Raw genomic sequence first — 19,293 nt, forward strand, 5'->3', positions numbered from 1 at the left:
AAAATAAGAATGTTTTTATTACCTTTTCTGCAAGCCAGCCTAGATGCCTAATCTCTCGACTTCCAGCAATCCCTGTTTTACCCAGCTGGTCTCTGACCTCTGCAATCACCCTGGGGATGAGCTCATTGACACTGGAGTGGATGGCATTGAACCAGGCCTGGGCTGTAGCTGAATCCTTACTCCTGAGCACCACGGTGTGCTTGGCATCAGGTGAATGAACTTCAATAAGTCTAGAAAAATGGGGGGGAAAAACATTATGTTCACTCAGATACTGTTAGGCACCTAAATTTATTACCTTGCTTAGTGTTAGCAATGAGTTAAAAAGAAAGATACTGATATCAAGACCTAGCACTAAAAACTTACCTTTACAACACCGGAATAGAGTAGGGCCATTCTAACTGAAGTCAGGTCTGTACTGGCGTTACAGTAAAATCCTTCAGAAGGGGATTTGCTGATGCTGATGCAACCTCACATATAACATGTCAATAGGAGTTTCAAACATAAAAACAAGAGGAGCATTCACCTCTTCATATTCACCAACATGGCAATCACCCAGAACTGCATGGGAGATGACTGTGGAGAAGTCAGGCATAAGCTGCTGCCTTCTTTAGCTGGATATCACGGCGTACCCCGAGTTTCTCAATGTGTTTATTTTACATATGCAGAGCTAAATGAAAATCACCCTTATCCCAAACGGAGGAGTTTTCTTGGGATTGCACTGTGGTTTCAGTGACACCACTACGCATCAACCAGAAGCACACCGCAATTGGCCACCTCCACGATCTACCAGCATCCTCAATGCTCCATTCAGATTCTGCTAACAATGGCAGCAAGAAAGTGCTAACTGCAAATGTATGATTGCTGCTAGCAGGCATCTTTTACAGTTCTCCAAACTCCTGTGGAAAGTTATTTTTTTCCCCCAAAACATGCTTACTAGACCATCCTGTGGGCTTCCACCCCACCACTGCGGCTTGAAAAGCACAAATGAACACAGTTTTCAGGCAAATTCATCCTGTCCATCATGGTTATGAGACCTGTGCCAACACCTTTGCTAACAACAACAAAAATGCTTTGAGAGGCAGCAGCAGCTATTTCAGTTCTGTTCTCAGTGAAGTTATTAGTTATTAGTGGAGCATTGTGTGCTCTTTATAGCTTGTGGGCTGCTTTTACTTGAACATTTATTAAATAACCCACAAAGTAATAGTCTGGTTTATCTTTATATAGCAATTTATAAACCAAGCCCTGGTCATTGCCCACCACTCAACTCCATACCACACTTGTGTTTTTTCATTACACACATACAGTGAGTGCCCCTGAATATTACCCACACAGATCCGACCTGGGATCTGAGCCTAAAAACGTACTTCTGTCCTGTGTGTTGCTGCCCAATCTCTGGGACACACAACAACTCTTTTCTGTTGCTGAAAAGTAATTAGTTCAGTGGAATTTATTCAGGTTGCAGTTCGAAACAGTACTGTAATGCAAATATTTGTTACGCAATTACAAAATCCTGCAATTTGGAGCTCAACTAACAATTAAGACATTTTAATTAATTGGTTAAACCAGAGCAGAACCCAGAACACAGGGAGACTCAATCTGTGCAGTTCTCTGGGGCTCGGAGAGCGAGGACTGCTGCTCTCGTGTTTGTCCATTTTCGGAAGGGGAGGTCTCCACGTAGACACTGCTCTAAAGATAGAAAAGGTCATGATTTTCCAAACTCACCAGCTGAACTGTTCAGGGTCCTAAATCACTTCTGGATAGCTTAAAAAGTGGGTTGATTTTTCAGAAAGCGCTAAGCCAACACGATAATGCATGTTTCCTCAGTAAAACTGTTGGAGCTCAGCACTGTCTGAAAATAAAAGCTATTTAGATGTTCCAGGATGCACCGAGGATTCAATTTCAGGTAACAAAAGGAAAATTCCTTAACAGATGATGCAGGGTTGGTGAATAAGAAAACTATGCTCGTAGATAGGCATGTTCCCAATCACACTTTCTTTCATGAACTGCGAGAAAAAGCTGCCCCTGACGGTTATGATTTATCCATTCGTGTCCAATGATCACTACAGTCACGTACAGATACCACACCCTGGTCTGTCTTTCCATCAGAAACACTGCTCTTCCACTACCATATGGGCTTGAGTTCGAACTTACTCTTGTAGGCAGCTATCAACAAACTACACAGACTTTTCAAAGTACATTGTGGTAATCAGTAAAACATTGCTTATTGCTTACAATAAGTAATATTGGTGGGAGATCTCACACCAAATAAAGTCAGTGACAGCATTCCCATTTCACCACCAAAAAAGTGGAAAGGTGCATTACCCAGACAAGGCAGGGAAAAAGTCAGGAGCAGCACTCAGCATTTCTTCCACTCTACCTCTCATTTTAATACTTCTTTTGAAGACAGAAAGTATCTGGATAGCACAGCAGTATTGTGATGACTTTGAAAAATGTTAAAGCACTGTATGGATTGTGTGAAACAACACTCTTTACTAAGCCTGTGGTTTCTATAAGGGAACTCCCACCTCCAGAGTCACTGCGTATCATGCAGTAAACAAATTGCTGAACAAAGACTATAGAGACTCATCAGAATGTGCTGCTTTTTCAGTTGAAATGGAACAGCAGCAAAAGTGTGTAACTCCTTTTTAAGTTAGAGTTGTAGCAGGCTTTGGTTTAAAAATAAGTAATAATGAACATTTAGACAGCTCTTAACAATTCTGTTTTAGGGGTTCTAAACTATGCATATTCTAATATATACACATTATACTGCGATATCAATGTATATATTCTAGCATATATATGCACACACACATATGGAGCCATGCTTGCAAAAATACTCTTAAAATATCAGCCCTTAGTGACTTCTAATGGGGCTATTTTGGGGCCTGCTTGTTAGTCATCAAAGTTTGATGGTGATGCACTAACAGCTGCAGAAAGTGTACCCCATTCCTTGAGCTGAGTGACAGGAAGATTGGAAAATAGGTATTACACTTCTCGAAAGGGAGCTTGAAATGGGAATAAATGCTGCTTTGACAGCCCTGAAATTGTTTCCTTTTATCCATGGCACTGGTCCAGCCCAAGAAATACGCCTGCAAGCATCACTGCTGTGGAAGCTGCTAGGAAGGGCACCTTTTTAACTCATACCTTAAGGATGAAAGTCTAAATCCTCATCTGCCTGAACTCTGCTGCTGGCTACTGCTATAAGATCTGGGCACTAAACTATGCTTAGGAAACCAGGCTTGCAGATTTCCATTGAAGATCCAGGAGTCCTTTCTCCTCAGTCAATTTGGATGGAAATACTAATTCAAACTTAAAATCTTCCTGGAAACCCATGGGCTATGACTGCAATCAGATGCTGAAAGTGTTTTGTACCTATAAACCCTTCCCTTTTCTGCCTTCCAGCCTACACTGCTTTGATTCACTAATCCATTTGGATGATGCTTTTTGTGTAACAGCTGACTGATGGCATTTCCATATTTTTCAAAAAGCAAAAAAATACCAATGACCTTAGTAAACTCCAACACTAAAGCACTTAAATGTTTCCAGCAGTCCAGTCATTGTAGCTTTGATTTGTTCCTTGGCTAAACTGACCACCGCTTACTGACTTCTGTTTATCTGCAGTTCAGTGATAAAGTTCCCTTAATTCCCCGCTGAATTGAAATATTTAGGGCAATGCCACAGCTGTGTTTATTCTCACACTCCACCACAGTTATGTAAATAGTGCATATGGAGCTGTTTCTGATAAAGCCCATACCAACCCAAAGGAATTATATGTTAGCTCTAGATGGCTGCCAAGATGCGCGGCATCTCTCCAGCTTGGCAATGCATATGAATGATATCACATTTTCTCAGAGATCATTTGGCAAACCTTATAATAAAAGAGTAATTTTCTCTCTCCTTCTCAAAGAGTCCCACTGAGCCGCAGTGTTTCCAGCATCCCCTTCTCCACCCGCAGAACACAGGGTGACACAAACCCCAGCACTTCCCAATGCCATAACCTTGCACGTAAGAGACCAAAACTTGCTCCCTCGCTTCATCATCCAGAGTTTTTACTTTACAGAGGATCAGAAGAAGTTGAAAACAAATGTCTGATAAAGCATACTCATTCCACATTTGATAAGGACTCTTTCTGTAGGAGTCTTCATTATCTAAGAAATACCTTTTATCAAATCTCTTGAAAGCACTTCTCCCACTAGCATTGGCTCAGGACCAAATCAGGCACTGATTTACACTCCTCCCGGGTCAGATTATGCATTCAGTGACTGATTAAAGTGTGGAGTAAATCCCTTGAAGTTAATGATAAGCTGGAGCCAGAGTTATTCAAGTTCATCGCGCTACTTTGATTTTACACCAGCATATCCAGGAACAAAACACTCTGCCACAGGCTGCAAACTCAGAAAGGTATCAAGGGCCAAACTGCTCACTCCATCTCCTCTATCAGTCTTTGCACATGAAGCCACAGTAAGTAATTCTGTTTATTTCTGAGTGTACAAACACAGGAGACTTTCCAGCATAAGGGGGGACTTACAGGAACACAGAGATTTTACTTATAAAATAAGTAAAAAACCTGTTTAGATCCTCTTTCAATTCTACATGCAGCTTCAGGAGATGCACCAGCAATAAAATACATTAAATTTAAACAATGGAAACTTTGGGTTTAATCTGCAAGGAAAATATTTCACAAAGAGACTACTAGACTTGCGATGAATGCCTCAGCATACACTGAGGAAACACCTTCATTTGATGCACCTAAATGGAAGTGAAAGCAATTTTACTAAGTGGTAATCAAGCGGATTTTTTTCTATATGAAAGACTCTCAGTCCCCTCATCATCACAAGGGTACGTGCTGTCTTAACTTACAGTCGTAAAAACACTGTAGGTACCCATTTCTTGGGAGCTGGACTAGACAGGTACAAATGGAGGGTACATATATCACTAATGACCTGCCACAGCTGTTTTCATTTCCATTTGATGCCAGCTGGTCTTTAATAAAAGAGGTATCAGTGGAGTCACACTGCATGCAAGTAAGGAAAGGATCTGATTCTCCAATGGACTTGCTCACATTGCTGTGTGCCAATGCTGAGCAACCTGCAGAACACATCACACGCTGCCTCCTTCTCTGCCCAGAACAACTACAAAAGTCATTTGATAGTTTTTAAATGTCTGTGGGTGTTAAGGAGCAGAACTCTTTCCATTATCTTTTTCTTGCTTGATCTTTTCTTTCATGTTCTGGTTGCAATAGTGCTGAATATTGGTAATGCAGGAATACACAGTCCAGCCTTCTTCACAGTGGATTCAGCACCAAACAATGGCAAAAGTGCTGCTTAAAGGAGCAGTGGGGTCAGTTACTTGGGGGAAAAAAAATAATTTCAGAACTATGGTAGGAATTTGATTTAACCTTTAAAAGGTGCTGCCTGAAACTTTAAGACCAGAAGATGTAGCGATTGGTGCGGTCAATACATTGACTGCGTAACGCAACTCTCACAGCATGTGAGAAAGTGTATGAATGCTAGGGGAAAAAAACCTATTGTTTTGGTAAACCTTGTGCAGCTGGAGCTGCATCTGGGCTAAGCAAAGAGCACCTGACTGTAGCTGGTAACAGTGATAAATGACCCCTTCAGACTGAGGTGAGAGCGAAGAGTTTCATGCTGCTGCATAAATAAGAGCTCATGGGCTTGGAGAAGAATTAGATGTCTTCTGAGAAGGATACCACTGTTGCTGTTGTTGGTAGACAGTGCTGTAGTACGACCGAGGGGAAAGAAGGGGTCATGATCCACAAGCATGAATGAAAACTAATAAGGAAATGGGACAAATGAGCAGGGCTGCTGATAGATGAGCTGTCAGGGGCATGAACTGTAATGGGAGAAAGTCTCACTGGAAGAGACAAACAGCAGGTCCACCTCATCTAGTAGGCTGTGCCCCAGTGTCTCATTATTTTATACACCTCCTGTTTGGGTTCCACGATCAAGAAATCCCAGGGATCACTGCTTAGGTGCCAAGTGATGCAGAACAGAAGCCCGTTCAACAGACATGATGTCAAAACCACGAATTCCCTGTGGATCAATTCCTGGCCTCTGAGTGCTGTGGAGAGAGTACCACCTGGGAGCCAGCCTCCTGGAGACACTGCCAGCCTTTCAGGGATAGTGGGTATGGGTCACCTCCTGGCACTTTCACTACTGCCAGCAAACTCACCTTCCCATTGAGAGATTGTTAGAAAAGCTGTATGTTAAGTGATGAGAAGAAGCAACAACTTCAGTGTAACTCTCCACAATTCCTACTAGAGGAAAAATGGGATTTCCATCAGCAGCAACACATGTAAAAGCTAGACGTGACCACAAGCTATTAAAACAGCAACATCAGTGCATACAACTTAAGCACTAAAGCACCTACCAACATTGAGCTGGGGCATCTAGGATGGCAGCTCACCTCCCGAGGTGCATGCTGTGGCTGTAATTTGCAATGTGCTGCTATACAAGTGACTACACAGGGTGCAGCTTTGAATACACCAGCTGAAAACCTTGCTCGTTGATTAATGGCAGGTCAGGCCACATCAGAGCTGTAAGACTGAAATCCAATTTGCAGACCTGCTGATAAGCGAGGGAAAGCCCAGCACTGAGCACAGGACAACAGCCAGGCAGGAAAAAGGGTCTCGAGGTTGTCACTGGCTCCCAGCCATAACACAAAGACTATGGGGATGAGGAGCATGTCAGGAAACTGAAACCCCTGCATATCAGCTTTCTTTGTTTGGCAAATCTCAAGGGTGCTAAAATTGCTCTCCAACGTTATTTAGTGGCAGTTTGGATGTCAGCATGTACATACCTTTACAGGCAGACACACATAAAACATGATTAACTGTTTGCCCTCCTTTGTCCTGCCCTGCAGCACTCACAACTGCTCTTCCTTTCCCTTTAATCTGCAATACATTTATCGAAGTATTTCTCTTTTTCCATCTCTTCAATGCTTTGATTTTTCTCCTTTTTTCAAAAATCTTCACTAAGTAAATCTGCTGTAGTTTTCACTTCCTCCGAGTACATCACTTCACCTTGCTGGTTGGCTTCTTTGTCCATCACTTTTTCTTAATTTGTTCTCCTCCATTCCCTCCATGTATTTCTCAAGGCAGTTTCTTCTTATTCCCTCTTCCCTGATTAATTTCCAGTTCCTTTGCTCCTGTTTTTCTTCCTCAGCTCAATCCTCTACAGTTGGAGCTGGTTGGAAAAATTGAAATTCTCTGATTTCAAAAGTAACTGAAACAGCGGCTGAAGAAAACCCCAAAATAGAACACAGAAACCCACCAGCATCTCTTCTTTTCCTCCATAAACACATCATTGAACTATTTGCACAGAAAACAAAGACTTGAGTTAAAAGTATTTTAATCAAAAATCCATCTGAAAGCTCTCTGCCAGCTTTGCTACTGCCACCTCCACACCACACACATCCTTCCTCGCCACCTACTCACCCAGTCACATTTGATTCCTGTTCAGGCCATATTCGGTTCCATTCACCAACACTCACACGTTATTTGCACTCACATATATGCATGCATGCATAGACACTTCTTTTGAGTAACATGTGCATAAGCTTTGCCCATTCCTATTTAACTTGTGCTGGAGAAGGGAAGAACACCAGAAGCTTACCTGTCTGGCCCAGAAGGATGGGGAGGGGAGAAAGCCCCATGTCATTATATCATGGGAAAAGATGCAACTTGTTTTTCAAGCAAATGAGACGTGACTAATCCCAGATTCACCAGGACCTGCACAGACTAAAGGTCAGTCACAACATGCCATAACTATCCAGTTCTACACTGGTATCTCAAACACCCTGCTGGAAACTCAGGGGTTTCCACTGTGTCCCCAAATCCTGGCACATTCCTGCAGCAATTCATTCATCAAATGTTGCCCGGGGACTACAGCAGGTCACTAGGACATTAGAAAGCTATTTTAACATGATTTAACAAAATGAAAATTAAACCTGAAGTAAATACAAGTAAATGAACACCCAAAGTTCAACCTGGTTTGCTGATGGGTTTATGTAAATGAATACTCTTGAGGTTGCTCTGGAGAAAATGGCCTTTTGGTTGTTTGGGGAGGTGGGGGGGGGGTTCTTCCAACAAGCTCAGCTAGTGATTTGACTCAAGAGACCAAAATGCTCCTCTCTACAGAAGGCACAGTCCTATAAAGGTGTCTGATCTCGGTGGCTTTCCAGAAAGAAGCCTGGAAGAAGAAACTAAGGCTGAGCCGTAAGTTCGAATAACCCCGAGCAAACCTGATGACCCATTTGGCTAGTGGGGATTTTCACAAACGATAGAAAATAACTATTCCTAATAATGAAAAATAAACTCCAAAATAAAAAAATCACCTTTTCTCCCTAGAGGCTTCAGAGCTCCATTTCCTACAAGGTTGGAAAACCGCCCCTTATCAAGACAGATGAATAACAGCTTCCAAAATGCACCAGCAATTGCAGAGCTGCACAGAAAGCAGATGATGTAGATGATAGAGGACTGTCAGATAGCACAGCCTGAACCAATTAATTCTAGCAGTTAATGATTGCCCTCTGTTATAAGAGAAGAAATGGAATCTTGCAGGTCTCACACATGACAACCCTATGCCTGAAAGCATTGACCCTGGCTACCAAGGAGGGTCTCACAACCATGCAACTCTTTGAGATGACATGTTAATTTATCAAGGGAGGAGGCCTTCCCCACGGCCCAGCCATTCACCTATCACACTCCTTTCCCCTACATCCCAACTTCTTCCCTTTCCTGCCCTCAGGGTATTGAAGAGGATGATGCAAATGCCTTTTTAGCTAAATCACCAAACTTCTGTCAGCTTGAAAGGAGAGAACAGTAGATAAATCTCAAGTGCCGCCTACTTATTCATGCCTTCCAGTAAAGAGCAGATTTCGGGGCAGATTAGCAGTTACAGTACTATAAACAAACAAGAACATGACAAGAAACATCCAACTTTACATGAAAGGAGGATCTGGATCCATAACAGTAAAACAGTCGGGAGCTAAGGTTAAAACCCACATTCACCTTGACCTTAAATTCACAACCCTTTGTGGGCAAGGATGTAAAGGGCTTTACAGTGGTAGATCATCCTTCTATAACAGACTGTGATAGCACAACAAGGTAATTTAAGGGTGAGGGAAGAGTCAACGGAGTTTCACCCTGATTATTGTAATTTTTGTTCTGGATTTTAATTACATCCTTTCAAGTTGCTTTAATGTTGGATTGTTGATTTCTTCCCTGGTTTAACAGTAATCTAAACAGATAATAAACACAGGCCACTAGGGGGAAAAAAAAGTAACAAAAATTCATGATATAAATCAGGACTTTGACTCTAGCCAGCACAGTGACTTCTTCAAAGGACTTACAGATATTCGAATAGTAAAACATGTCTGTGCCAATAATGATAATTAAGTGCTATATGCCTTTCATCCAAGGATCTCAAGCTGTAGCTCACACCAGCACTGCAAAATAAGTACAGCCTCTCCATTTCACAGGGGTTTTAGTTACAGCCAGAACGCAGCTCAATAACAGCACAAGGAGCAACAGACAAATTCCTTGGGGAGCTGTGGAGGGGGATTTTTTTTATACCAGTAATGCACCCATTATAGTGTCTTTACCTTTGCTCTATTCCCCATGCATACATTTAAGTCCTTTCTCTTTCTTTTGCCCACCTACAACACATGGTAACAGAAGAACGACCCGTTTCCTAAACTAGAGGCCAGTTCTGCTAAGTCTGCACTGTCCAGAAGATTTCCACTCCCCAGGAAGTCCTACAGAACTGCTAGTGACCACCCAGGGCTGACACATCTCCAGCATGCTGCGATGGAAACAGTTCATCACCTTAGTCTTGGGTCCAGGACTCAGCCTTTGCCTAGCACCTCATTCCATCTGTGCTTCTGCCAGTAGCCAGTGCCACTGGCTGAGCCCAGTGTTATCAAACTACCTATTAAAGAGGCAAAAACCAAGACAAATGGGATCTAAGCTCTATGAGAGCAGCTGTAACTCATTCTTGGTACCATGGTCACTGTGGCATTACCCTGCTCTCTGTCAGCCCCACACCAGGTATAGGACTTGGGGGGATCTGCTCCCTTGTCATCAGGGAAAAAACCCGGGTGCAAAACTGGACACCTAAACCACACTGCTGTACAAGGAGAATCCAGCCTTTGCTGTGTATATCAGTGGCTGTTTGTGCCTGGCAATATCAAAGTATGCTCCTGTTTACCAAGCAGGAAACAGGCAGGGTGGAGGCATGAGTCAGCCCACACTTTCACCAACAAGATGTCCAGACTCTTCTCCATTGCCTAATACTTGCCTCTCTGCCTCCTTGACAGAACAGGACAGGACAGGACAGGACAGGACAGGACAGGACAGGATAGGATAGGATATTTCGGTTGGAAGAAGCCTATAACAATCATGGGTTCAAACTTAAACAGGGGAAGCTCAGGTTAGATCTAAGGAAGAAGTTCTTTAATGTGAGGGTGCTGAGGCACTGGAATGGGTTGCTCAAGGAAGCTGTGAATGCTCCATCCCTGGCAGTGTTCAAGGCCAGGTTGGATGGAGTCTTGGGTGACATGGTTTAGTGCAATGTGTCTCTGCCCATGGCAGGGGGGTTGGAACTAGATCATCTTAAGGTCCTTTCCAACCGTAACTATTCTATGATCATCTAGTCCAACTACCTAACCACTTCAGGGCTGACCAAAAGCTAAAGCATGCTATTAACAGCATTGTCTAAATGTCTCTTTAACACTGACAGGTTTGGGGCATTGGCCACCTCTCTCGGAAGCCTGTTCCAGTGTCTGACCACCCTCTTGGTACAAAAATGCTTCCTAATGTCCAGTGTGAATGTGTCAAGTCTTGTAGTCCTCTTAAAGAAAAACAGTTGTGCTTTGGCTCAGCAGTGACCCTGGGAGTGCTGGCAGGTCCCAAACTACATGCAGTCATCTTCTGCAGTTTTACTGAGGAGGCATGGAGTTTCTACTAGCACTCCAGACATCGCCTACATAAATAATCAATTAGCCTTTCAGCTGTAAATGTGAAGCATTAGAAATGCATCAGGATAACAGCTGGGAAGTTAAATATTGGGCAGTGCTGTCCTATGCTAGTGTCTCCGATCATTGACTTCTACTTAAAGATGTTTGTTTCTATTTCATCTTCATGCTCTTCTGCTAACTTCTTACATTCTAACTTCTTACATCAGCACTCATGGCTCAAATTTTTTGGCACAAGGACTAGTTTTTACTATGTCATATTAAGCTTGGCCAAAACTCAATTCTTATTTTGAAGAAGCTTCAACTTTTGTTTTCATGCGTTATTGCAACAAAAGTAAATACATCCAAATCACTACAATTTGGTTTTGTATTTAAGATTTTGAAATGCCATTTCAGGATCACACAGGGCTATATTATGCTTGCGTAAATGCTTACATATCAACTACAACTCAAAATGTTAAACCTCACTGACCCTGTTACTGCACGTTACTGACATGTTATTAAATAATGAAGGAAAAAAAGTGTTAGTAAGAATGTGTGAAAAGGAACAGTTTTGGAGAGCAACAGCTTTGCAGTAAATCTTGCAAGTACCTTCTTTCCATGAATCAATGAAAAAAATTTAAAATTAATTAAAGCAATGAAGCAGCTTAAGACTATAGCTGCCTTTGGAGGAAACAGGTCTCAGTCTGTCTTACACCTCCTTGTCGTCTTGGGAAGCCTGGGTAATTCCCAGATGCAGCTCAGTGTGCAGAGCACAGAATGAATTGATACCAGCCTGTTCCTCTGTCACCTTTAACACGTACCTGCTCAATCCTACCTTCCAATCGTAATTCTCAGTCCAACCATGAAATGGACAACAGATAAAGGAAGTTCCTTATCTGTTTGTCCATGTGTCCTTGGCGTGAAGTCTACAAGCTGCACTGTGCTTGCTGCAGCACTGCCACTGCATGCAGCTGGCAGCCAGCATCACGATGCTGGGAATCTGTCCTGGCTCATTTTTCCTAGCTTCAAAACCAAGGCAAACCTTTCCCATCAGAGGGCCAAATCTTGCCAATGAGTAACTCCATCCTTAATACTGGATCCCTGCTGAAGCTCCCTGTAAGGATCACACTGCTCTGGACTCCTGGCAGTGGAAAAATGTGATCTGTGCACACTAAGAGCTGGCAGGATCAGGCCCACAACTCCTGGCTTTGGCTGAATGAAATGTAAGGAGGATTTTAGGGTGATTTCAAAGGCAGATGAGGAAACCTTCCCAGTCCATGCAGCATGGCCTTATTCCTCCACAGAATGTTAGGTCTCCTGTGCTGTGTGTTTAAGTACTCTTGTGTTATGTCCCAAGAATTTAAAAGCACCAACAGGACAAATTTCACCTCAGAGACCTATTTTTTCCCCCTACTCCTTACTATCATCATTAGAAGCTGATGAAAATCTTTTTATTCTGCAGTAAGATTTACTGCTTACTGATATTATTAGCTGAGACCACTCTCACATGTCCCTTCACTGAAAGGGGATGCTCCTCTTTCGGGCCTGACATTAACCTTTAATGCTGCCACCAAGGACACTTACCAGCAAAAATTCTGGCAAAAAACCCCAAGAAACAGAGTAAAAAGAACAGATTTAAGTAGTAATTCTTTTAACCTAGTTTCTTTCAGCCTAAAATATAACAGTGGCCCCTGTGTCTAGAGGAGAAGGACATAGATACCACCAAGATGCTCTGCATCTTTTCTTCTGTTACCATGTTTGTACTATTAAAAAGTCTTACACACTAAGCTTGGCATTGGTTTGTACTAAGGATCTTCCTCTTGGTATCTGACAGGTTTTTTAATCATGTAACAGATAAGACAATCCCCTACCTCCTTCAGAGTGAACCCACAGACAGATTAGGTGACAGAGACATCTGAGTACTGCTGGCTCTAAAAGCACCCAACTTTGCTCCCAAACCACCGCAGAGTACACACAGAATCTCTTAACTGGGGCCACTCTTCAAGGACAAGCAGAAATCCTATGCAGGGCTACCAGGTCTAGTAGGAAAACTGTACGTGTAACATCCTTCATGCCCATTGAACCCACATTTCACCCCATCTTTCTTACAATTGGAGATGATTCAGTGCCAACAAGCAGGTATTTCCTTCTGGGTCCTTTAACATAGGTATCTTCTCATGCTGAACATCGAACTAGTTCAGTCGGGTCCCACAACCCTGCTATGACATGATCTCCAGCTTGCACTGGAGTAGTATCTGCAGAGGAAAACTCATGTTTTCTGTGTCCACGCTTGGGCTTAGAGAAAAATTAGTTCAGCTATAGTCCTGAGGAGTCCTTTTATGGACAGCATATGCTTCGGCAGCCTGTCAGCAGTGTTCTTTAAAGCCATCCAGCAAAGTGACACCATCAGTTATAAGATCTATGTGTGTCAGGTCACTGGGTTACGAAACAGAAGTGTCATAAGCATGTAAGGACATGGTTTGGGCTCTGCTGTGAATGAAGATCAAACTATTTTTGTGGAATCAGATTACCATCTTGGGATTATGTATTGCACGACAGGGTTTTGGTAGCAGGGGGGCTACTGGGGTGGCTTCTGTGACAGGCTGCTAGAAGCTTCCCCCATGTCTGACAGAGCCAATTCCAGACAGCTCCAAGATGGACCCACCACTGGCCAAGGCAGAGGTCAGCAGCAATAGTGGTAGCACTTCTAGGATAATGTATTTAAGAAGGGGAAAAGTTGCTGCAAAGGAACAACTGCAGCCAGAGACAGAAGAGAGAATGTCAGAGGAACAGCTCCAAAGACACCCGACATCCAGCCAGGGTCAACACACCACTGATACATTCCAGTGGGAATGGGTACCTGCATTGTAATAACATTTCTACTAAGAAATATCAGTTCCAGTATTCAGAATTGTTAAAAAAACCTGAAATACGTAAAGATATGAATCAATGGATGCTGCTATTACACTGCAGCTAGCACAATGGTGAGGTGCTGTGTGCTTGGATAGAAAAATCTGGCTTAGACTGTACACTGCACTGTGTTGGACTACAGCAAAAATCAGAAGTCCCTCTTTCCACAGGACGTGACAGCAACAAAAATGAAAGCCATGACAACAAGCAATATGACTCTCCCACATGTTACTTCCTAGTTACACCTAAGAACACACATATTTGCAGCACGCATTGAAAAAGTCAGCTTCATTGCAGAGGTATCATGAGGAATGAGTGTGTCCTTCCGAATCAGTCCTCTTGGCCTCCAAATAAAACTGAGGACCACGACAGTGACAGAAGCTGAGAACTACAATATGGTCCAGAAAAAGGGGGGGGAAATGCCAAAAGAATGAAGCCAACATGTGTAAAGCATTGTTACATGGTGCTGATTCAAACAATGCAACCTGCATATAATACACTCCACGGCAGACAGAACTACAAACTTTCAGGCTAGCGATACACCCGTCAAACCTCAGCATCTCAAGCTATACACACATATATATATATATACACACACACACACATACGTATATATGAAAAAAAATAGTGACCTCTATCAATAACCACCTTGATTTAAACTTGAGAAAGACTGCTTGGGTAATTACTATCTTAAAATTGCGCTTCTGATGTGGCCAGTTATCACTGACTGTGGTGGTAACCACTTAATGAGATGAAAGACAGAAGCAAGGTAAAGCAATACTGAACAAATAAAGCATGGGGTGGGGGGTGGAACTTAAAAGAAATTCAGACAAATATAAAAAAAAAAGGAAAGAAGGAAAATTACACAGATACTGATATAGTTTCTGAATTGCAATGCAAGAGATTACAGGGGAACCCATCCTCCCGAAGTCCCCTTCTGCTCTCCCCTCTTCCCCTTATCCTTCTGTAAGTGCTGAGAATCAAGGGCATTATACCCAGCTTCTGGGCAAGCCAGCACACTGTAGGAAAACAAAAAGGCCATTATTTGGATGGAAGAATCAAGTCTGTGTTATTGACTTGACTGGTCCCTTTATATCAGCAGCTGGTAGAGCAGGGATCAGAGAGTGTGCTGGTGTGGTGCAGCTGTTCCACATATGTTATAAATAAGAGCTGGTAAGAGCTCATCCTATTTTTAACGTTACAAAAAAAACCCCAAGAAGTTACAGAAATTCCCCATTAATGTCTTGTAAGTGGAACTTTTCTCCTATTCTTGATTTAAATGCCCAGAACTGAATGGACAAAACAGGCTATTCTTAAAATAATAATCGCTGAAAAAGGAAAGAAAATGCAATTTAGTGCAATTAGATTAAGACAGCCCAGAGGATGTAACCAATTACTGCGTACAGCATCTTTTACTTCAAAGCAGACACTTTATCAGGATGAAAATGAACCCCTGAGATTCTATTTCTAATAAAAATGTTGGATTACTGCACTGAAGAGCTTCTCTGGCACAACCCAAAAGCCGAACCTAGCACCACGTGGCTCAGACACCACCACCCAGCCTTCCTGGTGGGGTTGTTGTGTGTGTCCAGAGCCATCACCAGCTCCTGCTCACCAATCCCAATGCTGAAAAGACCAAATCCCAGCCCCAGGCAAATCCCCCGCATACCTGTTTTCAGGGTCTGACACCGTCATGTTGCGCGTCACGTAGCACATCTTGAGCGGTATCGTCTTCTTGTCTCTGTGGATGGAGAGCGAGAGCTGCGACAGTGGGTCCGCAGAGGCACAACCCAGGCGGGGAGACTCAGGGGGAGGTGTCTCCCACCCGATTTCTGAAACAGGGGAGCCTTTCTTCACATAGGGGGTTGCTTCTCTCATGTATTTCACTGTGGAAAAGGAAGATAAAAAGGAAAGCAAAAAATAAATGGATATTCGGTAGCTGCATCCCATGTGAGTTCTCTGAGCTGGTATCAACCCTCAGCGCTGTTCACTATTTCTGCTTGTCCAGCATCACAGCATTGGAAGCTGCGCAAATAGAGAAGATAGATGGAGATCTGACTGCTGCCAATCGCAGTGTGGTGCAATGAGTAAAACAAGGGTAAAGAACAGAATAGATGACATAACAACATATAGCTAGTATAAGGCCAGGAGAGCCATCCAACCTCTACTTGACAGGCTGCAAGTCCTCATGCAGCCATTCCTACTGCAGAGAAGTCATGACCTCATGGCTGAGGTATAGGGAAGTTTTTAAGACATTCAACAAAGTGACAGTGAATCTATTATTTCCCTACCTAAAATGTTCCACTGATACTCCCAGAGCTGCAAGCTCACATCTCACTTCTGGTTCACACTTGTCATTGTCATGCCACTGATCTCAGAAGCTATTTCTGTTTGCTGAGAAGCAGTTTTAGCTGATCTAGTTGTACATATATACGGAATAAACAAGAACCAGTTCACCTCTTAGCCTTCTCTCGGGGAAATGAAATTGAGTCTGAGCCTGACTCTCACTCTCCACTGAGTGACAGTGGAGGTGTCAGATTAGATCTCTTCTCAGCCTCTTCCAATGCTTTTTTCCAGTGTGGATAGGGAAAGTGAATGTAGGATTCCCAAATGATTTTTAATGTATTCAAAAGTACCTCTTTTACACTCATACTTCATATTCCTCTCTTTATGCAGGCAAATATTGCATCATTTTCCCCTTTTTTCTGAATTTCTCTTAATTTCTGAATTATTTAAGCAGTTCAAGATCAATTCTGCTTTTACTTTTCACGTGTTCAGCAAATCTGCCAGCCAGTCTCCTTCACAAACCTGACAGGGCTCAACCAAGACAAGACCTCACATTTCAGCACCCTGCTTAAACACGTATCTCCAATGTACACAGCTGTGGCTGCCTAACTGACTATTACCCCTCAACTGGACCCATGACTCAAACAGAGCCAACATGAATTGAAAAGGGCAGGAGCACTGTGAACTTATGAAGTTATGAAAATGCTGTGAGAGAAGATTTCAAGGAAACCATGCAGATCACTGTGTGAGCTTGGCTGAAGAAGCTGGGAACAACTGAGTAACAAAAAGATGGGTAAACTGCAAAAGGGCACTGCGCTGAAGGAGGTTAAATTAGGGAAAGCAGACAGACGTTTTTCAGTTCAAAGTGAAAGCAAGGGAGGTATTCAGAGGAGTGAAGAATAACAGTGTTTCTGTCAAAACCACAGATAAGGTGAGTATTTTCAGCAGCACTATTTTCAAGGCACTTCATAGCCGCTTTACTAAGAGCGGTATCTGTGCAAAACTAGAGTGCAGGCTCTGTGAGCATCTATTGCCATCTTTTCTCTAAAAATCCTTAGTGCACATCTTCCCACTCCTTCTTTTAAAAAAAACCTGTTAACTGCCATTACAAGAACTTACGTGTTTAGGTATTTTACAGGATATTTCTCTGTGAGAAGCATCATTGGTGATTTATCAGAAATACTGTCCTACCCAACAATGCCGGTTTGATTTCTTTGCCTCATACTATTCTAAGTAATTCTTGACATTAATTTCTCCCCTGCTCGGGGAAGAGCTGGCATGGGATTCTTCCAGGCTTCCAGAAACCATTTAAGGCAAAATGTGTTGAGATAGATTGATTTTTTGATCTTTTTGTAGACACCTACCTGAAGTCCATTAGCTAAAAAGCCATGTCACATAATTCTCAAAACCAACCATCGCTCATCCTTGGGTATTCCATAAATTAGCTGATTTTCAAAGATGCTGAAAGTAAGCCCCTTTAGTTAGTGTCATATAGGTATTAGTTTTAGCGAGCAGCATCTCAGTTTGGATGTACCCATAGACTGGGAAACAGAGAGACTGAACACATACAGATGTAGTAAATCTATTCCTGTTTACACAGAATGAATATGACTTTGTCATTAACTTAGATGGAAGGAACAGCTGAAGCGGTAAAAAATCATGTTTGACTCCAAACAAAAATTTGTTCCCTTTAAATTTAGAGATTATGAATTAATCTGTTGAAAAAAGTAATCCAGTCAGCTTCTGAACTCCATTATAGTGACATGGCAGCAGATGTGAGGCTAAATAAAGGTCCAGGTTTCAACAGTGTAGCTATTTCATTTGTGCTATTTTCATCCTTTTTCAGCTGCAGCTATATGCACTCGACCTGAGCATCTTTTAATTACGGAAAGGAGAGAGGGGCAGGGGGAGGAAGGAAGCTGAAGTGAAAAATTTGGCTCTAAACCTAAGCAGGAACACAAAATGTGAATTTAATTCCCCAGAGATGGGGACAGAAGAAAAGAACCGTTCCTTCCATGTGCCAAGAAGCCAAGTTTCCATGCGACGCACCAGTGAATTTGTGTCAGGCAGCTGCACTGTTTCAGAAACTCCTGCGAAAGAGGAAGCAGGAGGAGAGAGCAGAAACACAACCCTCTTTCCACAAACTGAGTCTCAAACACAGCAAAAGCCAAGAAAATTACCTTGAGGAAAAATGTACTGTGAAAACTCCTGCCAAATACTGAACTCCCAGACATCTAGTTTCTACATACTCTCAAAAGAGATGGTTGCTTAGCCCCAGAGGCTTACATGACCCACTGATATACTGGTAAACTGCTGAACATCATCCTGTAAATAATTACAAAATAAAGTGAATATAGGTTTTCTGTCAAAAAACACACTGATTTTAGTACTTTTCTAATTACTGCCTACTTCTGACTAAACACAAGTACAGCTCTCTATATTCATTGCTGAATTCTGCTGGGTCTTACAACCCAGACTTTATGGGTCTTGACTATTCAAATGTGTTTCATATTTTAAAAGCTCCCAGGCGGATCCATTTATATATGCATATAAATGGATTTGGAACACGGCAGTGGAACAGTGGCAGAACTGATCCATTTCTATAATTTTTTGTGTTATTTAAATTTTCAGAGCCACTGTTTTCCATTTGCTCCATCAACAGCCATAATTACATGTCCATAACCAAAGTCCAGTTTATAAATTTAGCTGAAATAAGGCACATGGTGTCCAGATGATTCATAAGTTTTATCAGCAATTATTTCCTGTTTATCTTTAAACTCTGGATGCAAACACTATAGAACACTCTGGCTTACACCAATGCACCAGTAACCCTACTACACACACAGCAATTTATGGTGACCCCACTCGTGTCTGCATTTTGCAGCCTGTCCATAACCAGTTCTTAATCCACATAGTAAAAAACAAGTTGATACCAATATGTATTATAAGCATATTCCTATTCCATACTGCACAATCTGGGAATCTTGCAGCAAAGTTAATGTATAAATGAAGTTATACAAGTCACTTTCATCACTGAGTTTTAGAAACAGAAAAAACACGATACTGACTATTGGACATTGAAGTAATAATGTGGATAATATTCTGTTTTCAGACCATTAC

At 42.3% G+C, this 19,293-nt stretch overlaps 1 protein-coding gene across 1 annotated transcript in view; it reads right to left on the reverse strand.

Annotated features, from left to right (window-relative positions):
- Positions 1–15,773, reverse strand: part of SNTB1 (syntrophin, beta 1 (dystrophin-associated protein A1, 59kDa, basic component 1)) — a gene marked incomplete at its 5' end in the record, with an annotated part of 52,931 nt that extends 37,158 nt beyond the window's left edge. The window contains 2 exon segments of the mRNA XM_010017246.1: positions 23–230; positions 15,557–15,773. Of these exon segments, the coding sequence (XP_010015548.1) occupies positions 23–230; positions 15,557–15,773 (425 nt within the window).
- Positions 15,774–19,293: the final 3,520 nt, after the last annotated feature.

This window comes from Nestor notabilis, unplaced genomic scaffold, assembly GCF_000696875.1.
Source record: "Nestor notabilis isolate BGI_N333 unplaced genomic scaffold, ASM69687v1 scaffold8596, whole genome shotgun sequence".
Lineage (NCBI taxonomy): Eukaryota > Metazoa > Chordata > Aves > Psittaciformes > Psittacidae > Nestor > Nestor notabilis.